This window comes from Kogia breviceps, chromosome 13, assembly GCF_026419965.1.
Source record: "Kogia breviceps isolate mKogBre1 chromosome 13, mKogBre1 haplotype 1, whole genome shotgun sequence".
Classification (NCBI taxonomy): domain Eukaryota; kingdom Metazoa; phylum Chordata; class Mammalia; order Artiodactyla; family Physeteridae; genus Kogia; species Kogia breviceps.
This window is the reverse complement of record NC_081322.1, coordinates 78,651,235-78,666,270: the sequence shown is the minus strand read 5'-3', so window position 1 is coordinate 78,666,270 and position 15,036 is coordinate 78,651,235. Positions and strand designations below refer to the sequence as shown.

Sequence of the window (15,036 nt, the reverse complement as noted above, 5' to 3'; positions counted from 1 at the left end):
GGAGATCTTGTTTTGTGATTGCAACTGCTTTTTATCCCTTTGTTTGTTTGTTTGTTTGCTCTGTTAAACTATCAGCTAAAACATTGCTTGAGTTTATTCTTCCCTTTCAAAAAACAATGATTGATACATGAATTAATCTCCCCCCCCCCGCCACCAAACTGCCCTAGTTCTCTACTTCCCTTTTCTAAGAATATTTTTAAGTTGTTCTCTTTATAGAAGAGTCTAAAACACACACACAAAAAGATATGGAACTACCTAAGTTAGTGAGAAAGGGCACTGAGCTGTTCCTCAGTCTCATTTCCATTGGAAGGGACTTTAATTATTTTCTCCAGACTGAGAAGTTGAAATGCAGTATCCACAGAATAGAATTAAAATACAAGCAGATTATTTGTATAATGATAGGTGCTTTCTTTTTCCACTTCTTATGAGAAGGTTTTAATTTTGATGTTTCATAATAATTTTTCTGCCTTTTACACTTTTTTTTAAACAAATAGGAAGTTCAGTCATCTTGGAATAATAGCAAATCTATATAAAATATGTCATCAAAAAGGTAAGAAAAAATAAAATATAAGTATTTTTTGACCAAGCATATTTTAGGTTGGAAAATTATTAAACAGACGAATGAATGGCAAAGCAAAATCAGGACCAATTTAACCATAAGAATCTCCAAGCTTCTCTCCTTTACTTCTTTGATGTATAAGCAAAGGAAGTAATAACTGGTGGTTTCTGCAGGAAAGTAGTTGCTGAAAACCTGAATATAGATATCTAAAAGGTCCCTGATGTCATTATAAATGTCCTGTGCTTTTTAATTGTGATAACTCCATCCATAGGTAACAATTCACTCATTATAGTTACCAGAATAATCATTAAAGTTTAGGAAAATATGTGACAAGTGCACACAATGTATTCTTATTTTTGATTCAGTGAAAAATGAAAAGACAGCGACCAGAGATGAAAAGAGAAACTGTATCTTATGGCTTGGAAATTAAAATCTACATCAGATGCAAACAAAAAAGTTCAGTTTGCCTTTCGAAGTAATGCATAGACTTGCAGTAGATTGTTTGGGTTCAAAAATGCCCAAGCTTCATTAGGAATCTATGATGACCACGTGCATAGCGTGTGTAGCCCCTTGCCATTTGAATGCTTGGTTCCCTAACACCTAGCTTGTACCTACACGAATTTTTGTCAAGACCCAGAAACAACTAGCTCAGTCCTGGCAGGTGTTTGCCAGGTCAGGCTGCACTGAGTCTCAATGACCACTAGATGGCAGCAACCGAATGGCATTTCTATCTGCCGCTCTCCACCCTGGCACCAAAGTTGCTTTTGATAACGGCCCCATTCTGTCTCTGCAGCCAAAACCCCACTTCAGATGAAGTCTTGTCCTGGTCTCAAAATTTTGACAAGATGATGAAGGCCCCGGCAGGAAGAAACCTCTTCAGAGAGTTCCTCCGAACAGAATACAGTGAGGAGAACCTACTTTTCTGGCTTGCCTGTGAAGACTTAAAGAAAGAGCACAATAAAAAAGTAATTGAAGAAAAGGCCAGAATGATATACGAAGATTACATTTCTATCCTCTCACCAAAAGAGGTAAAGATCTGGAAAATATTGATGTGAGCTTCTTAGACCAAGGATGAACCTAAAAGGACTTCTGTCCAAATTGAGTAATGAATGCATGGGGTGTGGACAAGCTAGAAGGCTTAACTGGGTAGATAATCTATATTCCATTCTGAGAATCTGCCTGAACACGTGTTTCAAGGTGAGGTCTCCCCAGTAGGCTTTGATCATTTATCTGTAGCTGAATCATGTGATAGTCCACTTGCTTTTCAGAACTACCATTAGGAAGCCTGGTAATACAATTTGCCGCGACTTAAAGTGGAAGAGAAGAACTTACTCTGGGGCAGTGTTTCTCAAAGTGTGATCCCCGGATCACCTGTATGGGAATCACCTGGAGCATTTGTTTGAAAAGCAAATTCTCGAGGCTGACCCAGGACTTCTGAATCTGAATTTTGGGAAATAGAGTCCAGGAATCCATACCTTAACAAGCTTTCCACATACATCACTAGTTTGAAAACCTCTGGTACAGGGTTTTCAATGAAATGAAAACAAAAGAAACCCTGCCATGTTGATGCTTATGATAGAATTTTTACAGAACTGAATTAGGACCCTTTAGGACCCATTAATATTCTTGGGGGAGAAAAGTGTAATGGTAATCATTTTACTTGTTCTCGTTTTCCTGTTATTGTAAGTGCAAGCTATTTTTACCATGGCCAGAATGTACCTGATAAACAAGGAACCTTTCAAGCAACCGGACTGACACCGTTCCATTAGCTTTCTAAAAATCAGTTTGCTCCTGAGATACGGTCCCGCTACCAGAGTTAACAAGCATTTGGTGAGGGAGGGGCTGAGAGTGTCCCTGGCCTCTGAAGTGCCGAGTGACTGAGTTCCACAGGGCTTTTCAGGATTTGAACTTAGAATTTCCTAGAATGCCTTCTCTTCTGCACGCCACCTCTTGTCTCTTCTGTCCCTCTTAATCCACTGTGATTTTTACCTGTGCATTTAAGTGTTCTGTCCTGGCGCTGTCTGCCTCCGGACTTTATCCTCCACACCCCTCTCCTGCACGCGGACGTTTATTACATCCCCTAGAGACAGGCATCTGTCTCCTCCAGCATTTGGTGCGGCCCTTACCTTTAAATCTGTAAGATGAGTTTGCGTCTGGTCTATCAGCTCTGTGCTTGGGATGCTATAGAAGCTATTTCACTTCTAATCAGATATACCTACGTAACTTTTTAAAGACGTAGCTGTTCGTCCATTGGTATTCCAGAATACTCCAAATAGCATTGTCTCTGCAAAATGCGAAACCTTGAATTGGATACACAAAAGATTGTCTTATTTTTTTAATTTCCTGCATTAACATAGAAAAACGTATTCATAGAGACGAGGTGGGGAGAAATTTTTCTATAGCCTCAATACATTTATTACAGATGCCACTTCGTATTTCTAACGCCATTAAAATTCTGCATCCTAGAAATACATTCTTCAGGTTTCTGGTCTCTCTAGAACCTCAGCATCTAACCAGTTCTACTTGAACTTTATTCGTATATTAAGTTCACCTTCATTTTTATTTAATATTGCAATACATGGCAAATATATCAAATAATCGAAATGTGCCCCAAGATGTGCTTCTCTTGTCCCTAAGTACACATAATGACAGAGTCTCTGGGAAGATTATCTACCCCGTTTCTCTCCCCCAAATATGTAACATGTATCATTTGAAAATGATTATTGTTTAAGTTATCTAGTCCATTCCTTTGTACTATGTATCCTCTTAAAATGATGACTGTCCCATTTTAAAATAATGTTAGCAGGAAAAGTGCTCTCTATATTAAGTACATACAATGCCTTTATTTTACAGTCTCCATTTTCTAATTTTAAGTTTTTATGGGAAACACTTCCCCACTGTTCTCACAGCTCTTGATTTTCAGATGTCACTCATTGATGGAGCTTTGTAAAATACTTAATTGTCACAAAATGACTTCTTCTCTGGGCCACAGTTTATAGAGATATCATACTTATTGATTACTGAAATATAAATTATTGTATTTTCATTATTTTGCAGAAGTAATGGGAGTTTTGTTTTAACCAAATTACTTTGAACGTGAGTTTCACCAAAAAGACATTAAAATGTTATTTCCTGAATAAGAACATGACCTTTCCTAAATTAAATAGACTAATATTTAGTGTAATAGACATATTTACTCTCTCCTTTAATATTCTCTAAATACCAGAGACAGAGATAAAATTCAAATTTTTATCATTTGGCTACTTGTTTGCTGATATTTAAATAATTCTCAACATAGAATCTAAGTGATTGGACTGTATGAAGTACCTTTGTTTAGCCAACTGATTGCTCTCCTGTCAACATAGTAATTACGCTTATTATTTAGCAGCAAAATTGAATAAACCCAAAGTAGGCAATTATAAAAGATAATTGTTAAAAAGTTATATTTTAAGCCCACGTATAGATATATTTACTTTTGAACCAAGTCAGATGACTTGACTCGCTTATATACTCCCCAAATGGCACTCACTTTCTAGCTATGCCAGGGCCCTTTCCAAAACATTATATCTCACTGACCTTCTATGCAAAAACTTGTCCATTTCTAATCAACAATACACTGCTAACCGTTTAATGATACTGTGTTATCACCCTTCAGTTTTTGTTTTCCACCACTGGAGAGAACACATGTCCCATCCAGAGAGCCCTGACTATATAGTAGTACGAACACTGAACTAACACTCAGGTGGACAGATTCTCGTCCATGCTCAGCTCCAACTTAATTGTGTGGCCTGGGATAAATTAGTTCACTTTTTCTGGGCCTCGGTATTCAGTTGATTTGTTTATAAAAGTCAAAATTCAAAGGGGCACAGAGGATAGTAAACCAAATCCAGAATGGCAGCTGTAAGGCCCTTGTGGTACTACTGCATTCTCCCCACCAAATGTCATGGCCAATCAGTCATGGTCTTCCTCACTGCTGTACCCAGATTCAACCTCAGAGTCTGTCTTAACATGGTCCTCAGAGCAACCACTGCAAGGCAATCGGAGTTGGGAATCTACTTCCCACTTTGGAGCCAGACAATCTATTTCTACTTAGAATACTTTAAAGAATATGAACATTTGAATCATTTGTAAAATGGTAATAACTAAATAACTGAAAATTGTCAGGACTTTATTCTTAACCAGAAGCTCAGTTTTCTTCACTAGACTTTCATTTTACTTTAATTAGATTGGGTCATTATGTTCCCCTTTGTTAAATGTTGAGGAGGTCTACATTCTTAAAATTATATATACATAGCATATTTCCTTCATGAAACCAGAGTGTTGACCGTTACATTTCATTGTTTTAAGATCATGTTATATGCATTTTTAATAATTTGGACATTGTTATAAAATAGATGTTCACAATCAGGAGGCAATATAACTTTCACTCTTGGTATAGCATACATTTCAAGAGGGACAACGACCAAATTTTAAATTAAAAAGAAAAAAAATCTAAAAACAGACAAAAATAACATTTCTTTCAAAAGTGAATTTTCTTTTTTTGTCCTCAAAGGGAAAACAAATGGACGTAGTAAAGAGGAATTTAAGACTAATAGTAGCCTTGCTATGTACGCATTGCAGATGCCAGTGGCAACTTATATTAAGTATTGGAAAGACAAACCCAGCAAAATAAGGAACTTTAATAAAAAGTCTGCTTAAAAGTTATGACCAACTTAAACAGCATTGAGCTGTTGAATAAAGAAATATCTATAAATACTGAAACAACTGTAAGACTTATTGGAATTGAAGAAAACTATGTGTGTTCAGATATCTAGTGACAGCATTGTCCTTAACCAGGGCTGTAATCCAGCCCCGCCACTTAACCATGTGTTTAACACTAAGCAACTCACTTCAGTGCTCTGCAGCCTTAGATACCTTGTTCTGTAGAATGCGGGCATGGAAAAAGCTCAAAAACCCACTAAATCTATGACTTTCAGGCTCTGCTGAATGACAATTTTAATAGTAGTAGGAACTGTTCGCTTCTTCTGATTTCACCCTAAACTTCCAGTTGCTATCCGGGAGAAAAAAGCAAAAAGCCTATTTAAACACCAGAATTATCTAAACATAATGCATATGTGAAAGACATGTGGGTCCTATGTGTGCACATAGACAGATGTTTCTTCGTGCAAAATCATGTGAATTTAGCACTTTCAATAATTTAAATCAGTTTTTCTAAACAGGACTCACGACCGTACTTTCCTAGATTCATTTCTTTGTGCATGCATATTATCATTCAAAAAATATTTATTGAGTACTTCCTATGAGCCAGGTACTGGGCTAGATGTTAGGGATATGATGGCGAACATTGGCCTATACCTTATGGAGCTTTCATTTTAGGAAGACAAACAAATCATGTCAAAAACAAGTAACTAAAAATCATGATAAACCTTATGATGGGGGTGGAGGTCAAATGATGTAGTTAGAATAGGGTTAGTCAGGTGAGGTCGCTCTGAGAAGGTAAAATTCAAGTTGATACAAAGTCTAAAGACATTGGGTTTGAGGTGTCATTATACATATGCTCAATTATTATTATCATTACTATTATTGCTTTACACGGGGCTTAAACTTTGTTGTTGACAAAATGGTCTTATGTATATTATTACAATATAAGTCTCACAAGAATCCTTTAGCCTCTAGGACAGATGGCACCACTTTACAGGACAGGAAATTGATTTTCAAAGAAATAAAGCAAGGATATTAGAATTATGTCTGGTAGAGAGAGAACACATCCCTAAGATCTTCTGACTCCAAGTGCGATGCTCTTCCAACTACAATATGCTGATGAGTTATTCCATTGTATTCTAGTCATGATACTACTATGGATTTCTATGAACCCAAATTTAGAACTCGAGGCACGATAAGAACTAGTAACCTTAACCACATGTCTGAACTCTCCTTCAGAAACAAGATAAACTTTCCCATCATTTGTACGCCATCAGAAATCTGGTTACTCCACTTTATCCTACCAGTGATGTTTGGTCCAAGAAATACATCCCAATAATCAATCTTATTTGTAATTTATAATTACGGTCAGTAGAAATAACCAACACAAGATAATATGACTAAAAACACACGTCGTAAAAGTGTATTAAAACAGCTAGGAGAACCAGATAGCCTTCAGATCTGTAAAATTTTACATGAGAAGACCTAATTTAGTTAAAATTATAAAGAACAGTTCCAATGGCAGAGACTATAATTGGTCAAATTGAACGTGGACTTATAAAGGAAAAAGAACAAAATTAATCAGAAATTTACTTAGAAAATAATCCTAAATAAAGCAGCTTCAGTAAAATTAAAAATAAAGTGGAAAAAATGGGAGAAAAATTAAATCATTATGTGTAAAAAAAACTGTTCAAGGAATTAATTGACTTAGGAGGGTCTTATGACAGTAAAAGAATTTTAGTGGTAGTTCACCATCTTCAGTACAATTCCACCGAAAAAATGTCCAAAGAGTCAAAATTTCCATTGCATCTTGATGACTAGAAGAGGAAGACAGGGTCAAAACTTGGTGTGCTCCCTTTTGGCAATACTGACCTATTATTTTACATGAATTGGCTCCATTGCTAGGAAATCTATCAAGCATAATATATCATTCAATTTGACCCAGGTTTTCCCAACCACACTAGAAAGATTTCTGTTTTCATCCTCCCCACTTTACCCCCCATACTCTTGTTGAACCTTTAGCTTTCATTTCATTTTCCCCCCAGTTAGTTTGTGGAGTTGCTGGTGCATATTTTTATGTTTGCAAGCCATGTGCTTTTCTTCTTCCCCGTCTCCTACTCCCTGTGGGAATGGATGCTTCCAAGTTCATTGAGTCCTGTCCCAAAGTCACTTATGCCTTTTTAAAGCTTCAGTTACCACCTCTCAACACTGCCAACATTTCCAGCACTGCTAAAACTGCCAGTTAAATGCTGCCAAGTCTATCAGTGCCATCTTGTGCCCTGTCCCACAGTAGTAGATCGTTTTTTAACTGTTATTGCTGCACTGTGTCCCTCCCTTCACCCCCACCTAAATGGGAGTCTGTGAGGACTGAGTAAGAAAAGAATTTCCATTGCCCAAGGATAGCTCTTGTCTTGTGCTACTCAAATTTCTCTTCCCTTAGGATAAGTTCTTTACAGGAAACTCCTCAGTCCTATGCATTGGCCTTACAAGCCATCCATCCAATCATGGGTGAATCCTAGGGTGACAATGGCTCAGGCCCATGCTGGGATCCACCCACACTAACTTGGTATTATAGATGTTCCACAATCGAAGCACAAAGATGCTACAAGATGAAACTATAGATTGTTATGCTTATGGGGTTTATCCTTGTTGTTTGACCTCGCTACACTTCTTTTGACTGACAGACAACCTTTTCAAACAAACAACCAGATATTTAGGAAAATATTTTATTTTTCAAATGGAAATAGCAAATGTGTTTTTGTTACAGATTACTAAATGTTGAATGGTACTACTTTCTGTACTGCATTTCACTACTGTTTTTAATTTGCCAAAAAATTTTTTTAAATTATATAATGAAGACTCAACACATTTAATAATTAAAATTATTTTCTTTCTCTGTCTTCAGATAACTAATAGTATTCCAGCTACTGATAAACTGTTATCAGTTTATCACATGTTAAATATGTTAAATATATTTGTTAGGGAACATATATGTTAAATAGCATATATTTCATTATGCTATTATTTAAGAAATAAATGACCTCTTTCTTTATCACTAATCTAACGTTTCTCTCTCCAATGAAACAAAAAGTTCCCATGTTTGAAAGTAAGAGCACCATTTACAAAAAATAATAGAATGTGTTGGTTAAGATTCATTTGACCATAACACCACATTTCAGAATAAGATCTATCAGTTTAAACTCCAATGTCAGTATTTTCCTTTTGAGTAGAAAAACAAATGATACTTTTAAATAAAAAGAGTAGATAAAAATTCTGTCCTTTTTATTACTTGGTACTTGACGGTGACCTCTTATGGCAGTAACACAGAGAATAAAATGTAAATGATCCATTTCCAGAACACCTTTTCTTTTTTTCTTTAGAATTTAGAGAGAAGAATATGTAGTTCAGCCAAGAAACGTTTAATTTTTTCTAGCTATAAGGTAGTCTAGCTAAACCACAGAAACTTAGTCTGGATCACCATTTCCCGACACATCCTCCCCTAGCAGCCTCCCTGGTGTATATCAAGGAACCCAACACCACATGGGCTGTTGAGCTCAGGCATCTGGGGACACCAAATGGAATATGAGTGGCTTCCGTCACTGGGACCGTTTCAGATCCCGGGCTTAGTCCAAACAGTGGGTGGGAAAAGAAGCCAAAACCAAAAAGGCTTTTGCAAAATGCTTGTGACAAAACGTTTAGCTATAAATATGAAAGGTTTGTAAAGACTTGAGTACATGATGAGACAAATAACTGTGGATCGCAATGCCCTAGTCTTTGCTCAACAGTGAGAACTATGGACACCGGTCAAGGCTCAGAGGTGGTTGGCCTCTTAGAGGGTTTTGCTAACATGTCATTTCAGAGCAGATCTTAGTTCTCCTCCCGGAGTGTGCATTTATTGGTATTTAATTCCCCCCCCTTCCCATCCCAACATGCTCTACCAGTTCCAACCAGATCAGCATTTAGGGAGGAAAAAAAACAAAAGAAAACAAAAAACAAAATCGAATCACTTGCAGAATTCAATTTCTTTACACTTTTCAAATAACACTGTATGATTAATGGGTACTCTGCATTCCTACTTACGTATCTCCTTTCAAAGACTGAATTTCAAGTAAATATTCTGCTTAATCTTTCGTACAGAGACCTTTGGATGTATTCCTAGGTAAGGACTACAGAGTGTCCTATTGTTAGACCTAAACGGTCTCCGAGGGATTCCACTCGCCCAAGAACCGCCAAGAGTCGAGAGCCGCTGCAACACGCAAGAGGTTTATTAGAAGCCGATGCATCGGGGTTCCCTGGTCCTCACGCAGGAGGTCGATGAGGAACCCCCAAAAGCGGAATCACACACATTTTATAGGTTTATTTTACTCACAGGGCGGGTACATCTGGAGTTTGGTAATGATTGGGTAAACGGGGTGACCTTTAAATTGATCGGCTTAGGCATTCTTGCCTGTTTTTGCAGCTCGGGCCTGTCCTGTTTTTAAGCCTTTTTCTCGTAAGGGTGCGTCCTGTCCCTTTCTCGGAATTGTTTATGCCCAAAGGGACACTCCAGTATCTTATCTACACCTGCCAGCTGGACAGCCCAGAAAAGTCCTAGGTATCGATAGGGAAGTGGGGATGGTGGGGATGTGAGTACAGTTGAGGCCTTACATTCCCCCCTTTTCTTGTTGTAACTAATTTCCATTTCTTTCGAGCTCTGGTATCGTTGCCTTAGCATTAACACTTGTACTGTACAGACACGCTGTCTGATAAAGGCTAACAAGCGATTTAAAATGCATGGTCCAAAAGTTAAGAGCAACAACAAAATAATAAGGGGTCCTAACAAGGTGGAAATTAAAGTAGTAAGCCAGGGGGATTTGTCAAACCACGATTGGAACCATCCTTTTTGATTTTCCCTTTCCCGTTGCCTTTTGTCCAGGCGTTCCCTAAGTTTGTCCATAGTTTTGGTGATAGCCCCAGAATGATCAATGTAAAAACAGCACTCTTCTTTCAATGCAGCACATAGTCCACCCTCCTTAAGGGACAACAGGTCTAGTCCCCTCCTGTTTTGCATTACTACCTCTGAAAGCGAGGTGAGTGATTCTTTTAACTGAGTTATGGAACTCTCTAATGCCCGGAGGTCGATATCTACAGCCTGTCTTAAGTTAGCATAGTAGTGAGGCTGTTGGATGAGGGCTGTTGTACCTGTTCCTACTCCGGCTGCCACCCCTAATCCTAGGAGTACAGCCAGGGTAAGGGTTACGGGCTCTCTCTTAAATCTCCTTTTGCCTTCATATTCGTCTAGAAAGGATGAATCCGAATGATAGATGAGTCTGGGGACCAGCTGGACTAGGGGTGAGCCTCTGCTGGTGTTCCCGGTCGGTAAGCCTCTGCCAGCTGGGACCACACTTCCTTCTGGACCAACTGGAGTCCCAATAGCCTAGCATATAAGTCAGTGTTATTCTGGCAGTCAGGATTTATTCCTTTCCCTAGCGTGAGAAGGGGAGGTGGGGCCCCGTATAGTATTTCAAATGGAGTGAGATGATAGCGGGAGGGGGTATTTCTAGCCCGGAACAGGGCTAAGGGAAGGAGCACCGTCCAATCTGTACCGCCAGTCTCTATGGACAATTTAGTTAGGGTCTCTTTTAGAGTTCTATTCATTCTTTCTACCTGTCCTGAACTCTGGGGTCTATAGGCACAATGTAATTTCCAATCGGTCCCCAGGTATTTGGCCACACCCTGACTTACCTGGGCGACGAAGGCGGGACCATGATCGGACCCTATTACCTTGGGTGCCCCGAACCGGGGGAAAATTTCTTCTAGGATCTTTTTGGCCACCACAGTAGCTGTCTCCTTTTTCGTTGGGAAAGCTTCTATCCATCCTGAGAAGGTATCTATAAAAACTAGGAGATACCTGTTACCATATCTTCCAGGGAGTATTTCAGTGAAGTCGACCTCCCAATAGGCTCCTGGGCGGTCTCCTCTGAGCGTTTTTCCGCTTTCAAGCTTTCCTTTATGGGAGTTTACCTGTTGGCATGGAATGCACTCCCGGGCAATCTGTTCAGCTAATTTGGTTAGTCCAGGGGTATCATAACCTGTCTTGTGTAGTAGGGATACCATCTTTTTGGTTCCCAAGTGTGTCCATCTGTGAATCTGTTGTAGCATGGATTTTGCTTGTTGAGGAGCTAATGTTCCTTTGGTTATGGCTGGGGGGGTTCTTCCCCTGTCATTTGGTTCTCCAGGACTCTTGTCTGATAGTTCTAGTATAATTTCCCCTAGTGCCACTTCTCGTGCCACTCTATCTGCCATGTTATTACCTCTTGTCACCGGGGTATTGTCCTTCTGGTGCCCGGGGCAATGAATGATGATGACTTTAGTGCGGAGCATGAGGGCAGCTAACAGGGCCACTATTTCTTCCTTGTTTTTAATTTCTTTGCCCGCCGAGGTGAGCAACCCTCTTTGTTGGTAGCTGGCCCCGTGGACGTGGGCGGTAGCAAATGCGTACCTACTGTCCGTAGAGATGTTTACCTTTTTGTTTTCTGCTAGTTCCAATGCCCTGGTCATGGCAATTAGTTCAGCCCGCTGGGCCGATGTCCCTTGCGGTAGTGCGGCTGCCCAGATGACCTCTTTTCCGTCTACCACGGCTGCTCCCGCCCGACGCTTACCTTCTTCTAGGAAACTGCTTCCATCAGTGAACCAGGTAACGTTGGCATCGGGGAGAGGCTGATCCTCCAAGTCTGGCCTGCTACCGTGGGCTGCAGTCAGTACTTCCTGACAATCATGGATGATGATGGTGCTTTCCAGGTCGGGGTCGGGTAGCAAGGTGGCCGGGTTAAGCCCTGTGGCTGGTGTAAACTTAATGCGGTCTGAATTTAACAGCAGGGTCTGGTAGTGAGTCATTCTGGCATTTGTTAGCCACCTGTCGGGCGGTTGGCGAATCACACTTTCTAGTGCATGGGGGGCTGTTATCGTTAAGTTCTGCCCCAAAGTCAATTTGTCAGCATCTTTGACCAAGGCGGCTACAGCGGCGATTATTTTTAAGCAGGCGGGCCATCCTGTTGCCACAGGATCTAATTTTTTTGATAGGTACGCAACCGGGCGATTCCAGGGGCCCAGTTTCTGAATTAGTACTCCCTTTGCGATACCTTTATTCTCGGCCGCATACAGATGGAAGGGCTTAGTAACATCTGGTAGCCCCAAAGCCGGGGCTGATAGTAGGGCTCGTTTAATTTGGTCGAAGGCCCGTTGTTCCTTATCACCCCAAGCAAAAGGGATGCCGGTTTTGGTCAGGGGATACAAAGGGGCTGCTAATTCAGCAAACCCTGGAATCCATAGCCTACAGAATCCGGCCGTCCCCCAAAATTCCCTAACCTGTTTGGGACTCTTGGGGGCCGGTATCCAGGCGACGGTATCTTTTCTGCTTTCCGAGAGCCATGTCTGTCCTCCTTTTAACAAATACCCCAGGTAACTGACCTGTCGTCGACATATTTGTGCTTTCTTTGCTGAAGCCCGATATCCCAATGTCTCAAGCTCTGTTAGCAGCCTCTCAGTTCCCCTGATGCAGTCTTCTTGGGTCTCTGCAGCTAAAAGAAGGTCATCAACATATTGAAGGAGAGTTACCTGAGGATTGGATTCTCTATAAGATGCCAAATCCTGGTGGAGAGCCTCGTCGAAAATGGTGGGGGAGTTCTTGAATCCTTGTGGCAGGCGAGTCCAGGTCAGTTGACCTGACATTCCAGAGGCTGGATCCTTCCACTCGAAGGCAAAGTAGGACTGGCTGAGAGAGGAGAGTCTCAAGCAGAAGAAAGCATCTTTAAGATCCAGAACAGTGTACCAAGTGTGCTGAGGTGGAAGAGTACTCAAGAGATTGTAGGGGTTGGGTACCGTGGGATGGAGGTCCGCTACCCGCTTATTTACCTCACGTAGGTCTTGTACCGGCCGGTAATCATTAGTTCCTGGCTTTTTAACTGGTAAAAGAGGGGTATTCCACGCGGATTGGCACCTTACTAGGATCCCTAGTTCCAGCAACCTTTGTATGTGAGGACGGATGCCATCCCGGGCTTCCTTGCTCATAGAGTACTGGCGGACTGTCACCGGGGTGGCGGTTGCTTTGAGTTCTACCACCACGGGGGGGGCGATATTTTGCCATTCCCATACCGGCAGTTTCTGCCCAAGCCTGTGGAAACCTGGTCACCCAATCCTGCATGTCAACTTGTGGAGGCGAGGGCACTTCATATAACCTATGTTCATCTTCCAGCTTCATAGTCAAAATTTGGAGTAATCTCCCTTGGTTGTCAGTTATGGTGGGTCCTTCTGGTTGGAAGTGGATCTGGGCCCCCACCTTAGAGAGTATGTCTCTGCCTAGCAGAGGGTATGGGCACTCAGGTATGACCAAGAATGAGTGGGTTACTTGTCCCACCCCAAGGTCTACTGTCCTTCGTGTGGTCCATGAGTACTGCTTATGTCCTGTAGCCCCCTGGACCCATGACCTTTTAGTTGAGAGGGGGGCCCTTTGAGTGGAGGAGGACTGAGTGCTGAGCTCCGGTGTCCACCAGGAACTGGACGGGTTCCCCCTCCACTTTAAGAGTTACCCTGGGCTCGGGGAGAGGGTCCGAGCCCTGACTTCCCTAATCTTCCTCTTCCAGGGTAAAAATGTTTTCTCTGGTTGGTTTTCCCCCATTCTTCTTTTTAGGGCATTCTCTTGCCCAATGACCTTTTTCTTTACAGTAGGCACATTGATCCTTGTCTAATGGTCGCCCTCTATCCATTGTCCGCCCTTCCTGTCTATTTCTATCTCTAATATTTTCTCCTCTGACTACAGTGGCCAGTATCTTACTCAAATTTTTTTCTTGCCGCCTGTCCCGCCTTAATTCGCGGGCCTCTTGCTCCTTCTGCTTTCTTTCTTCCCTTTCCTCTTCTGTTTCCCTCTTATTATATACTTTATCTGCCTCCTTCACTAAATCCTGAAGGGAGAAGCCTTGTAGGCCGTCCAGTCTTTGTAACTTCCTTCTAATATCAGGGGCCGCCTGGTCCATAAAGGCCATTGCTACGGTGGCCTTATGTTCCTCAGAGGTTGGATCATAAGGAGTGAACCGTCTAAAAGCCTCCATTAATCGTTCTAAGAACACGGTTGGCGATTCCTGGGGCCCCTGAGTTACCTCTCTTACCTTGGCCAAATTCGTGGGGCGCCTGGCCGCTCCATGGAGACCCGCCACCAGAGCCTGGCGATACATCTTCAGGTGCTCCTACCTTCTGGGGTATTGAAGTCCCAATTCGGCCTGGCGAGTGGAAAACCGGCATCAATCTCATTAGGCAACTGGGTAGGTTGCCCATTGGCGCCTAACACATTCTTTCTAGCCTCCAAGAGAACCCGCTGTCTTTCCTCAGTTGTGAGGAGAGTCTGGAGGAGCTGTTGACAATCGTCCCAGGTGGGTTGGTGGGAGAAGACAAGAGACTCTATTAGAGCAGTGAGAGCCTGTGGATTTTCAGAGAAAGTAGGGTTATGCATCTTCCAGTTATAAAGATCTGCAGAGGAAAAGGGCCAGTATTGGAGGGGCCTATTCCCGTGGTTATCGGGGGGGCCGTATTCTCTAAGGGGTAGGGCGGTAGAGTCCGGGGACATAGCCCTCCGGCTTCTGGTGCCCGCCGAGGGACCCCCCCTTTCCGCCATGACAGGTGGCCCTATTGGTGCAGAGGGTTGTGGAGCTGGGGGATCGGGAGGCGGTATGGGGTCTAGGGCTGGAGGGTAAGGTGGTGGTGGGGGATCGAGGAGAAGCAGATCGGACTGCAAGTCTGGATAT

At 41.8% G+C, this 15,036-nt stretch overlaps 1 protein-coding gene and 1 long non-coding RNA gene across 5 annotated transcripts in view; one reads left to right on the top strand and one right to left on the bottom strand.

Moving 5' to 3' along the window:
- LOC136792388 (uncharacterized) overlaps positions 1 to 15,036 on the bottom strand; it is a 516,901-nt gene that overhangs the window by 473,599 nt on the left and 28,266 nt on the right. The gene's annotated exons all lie outside the window — the stretch shown is intronic.
- RGS17 (regulator of G protein signaling 17) overlaps positions 1 to 15,036 on the top strand; it is a 107,070-nt gene that overhangs the window by 86,208 nt on the left and 5,826 nt on the right. For both annotated transcript variants that reach the window (XM_059083102.2, XM_059083101.2), the window contains exon 4: positions 1,353 to 1,587. In XM_059083102.2, coding sequence (XP_058939085.1) covers positions 1,353 to 1,587 — 235 coding nt within the window. The remainder of the gene's footprint in view (positions 1 to 1,352; positions 1,588 to 15,036) is intronic.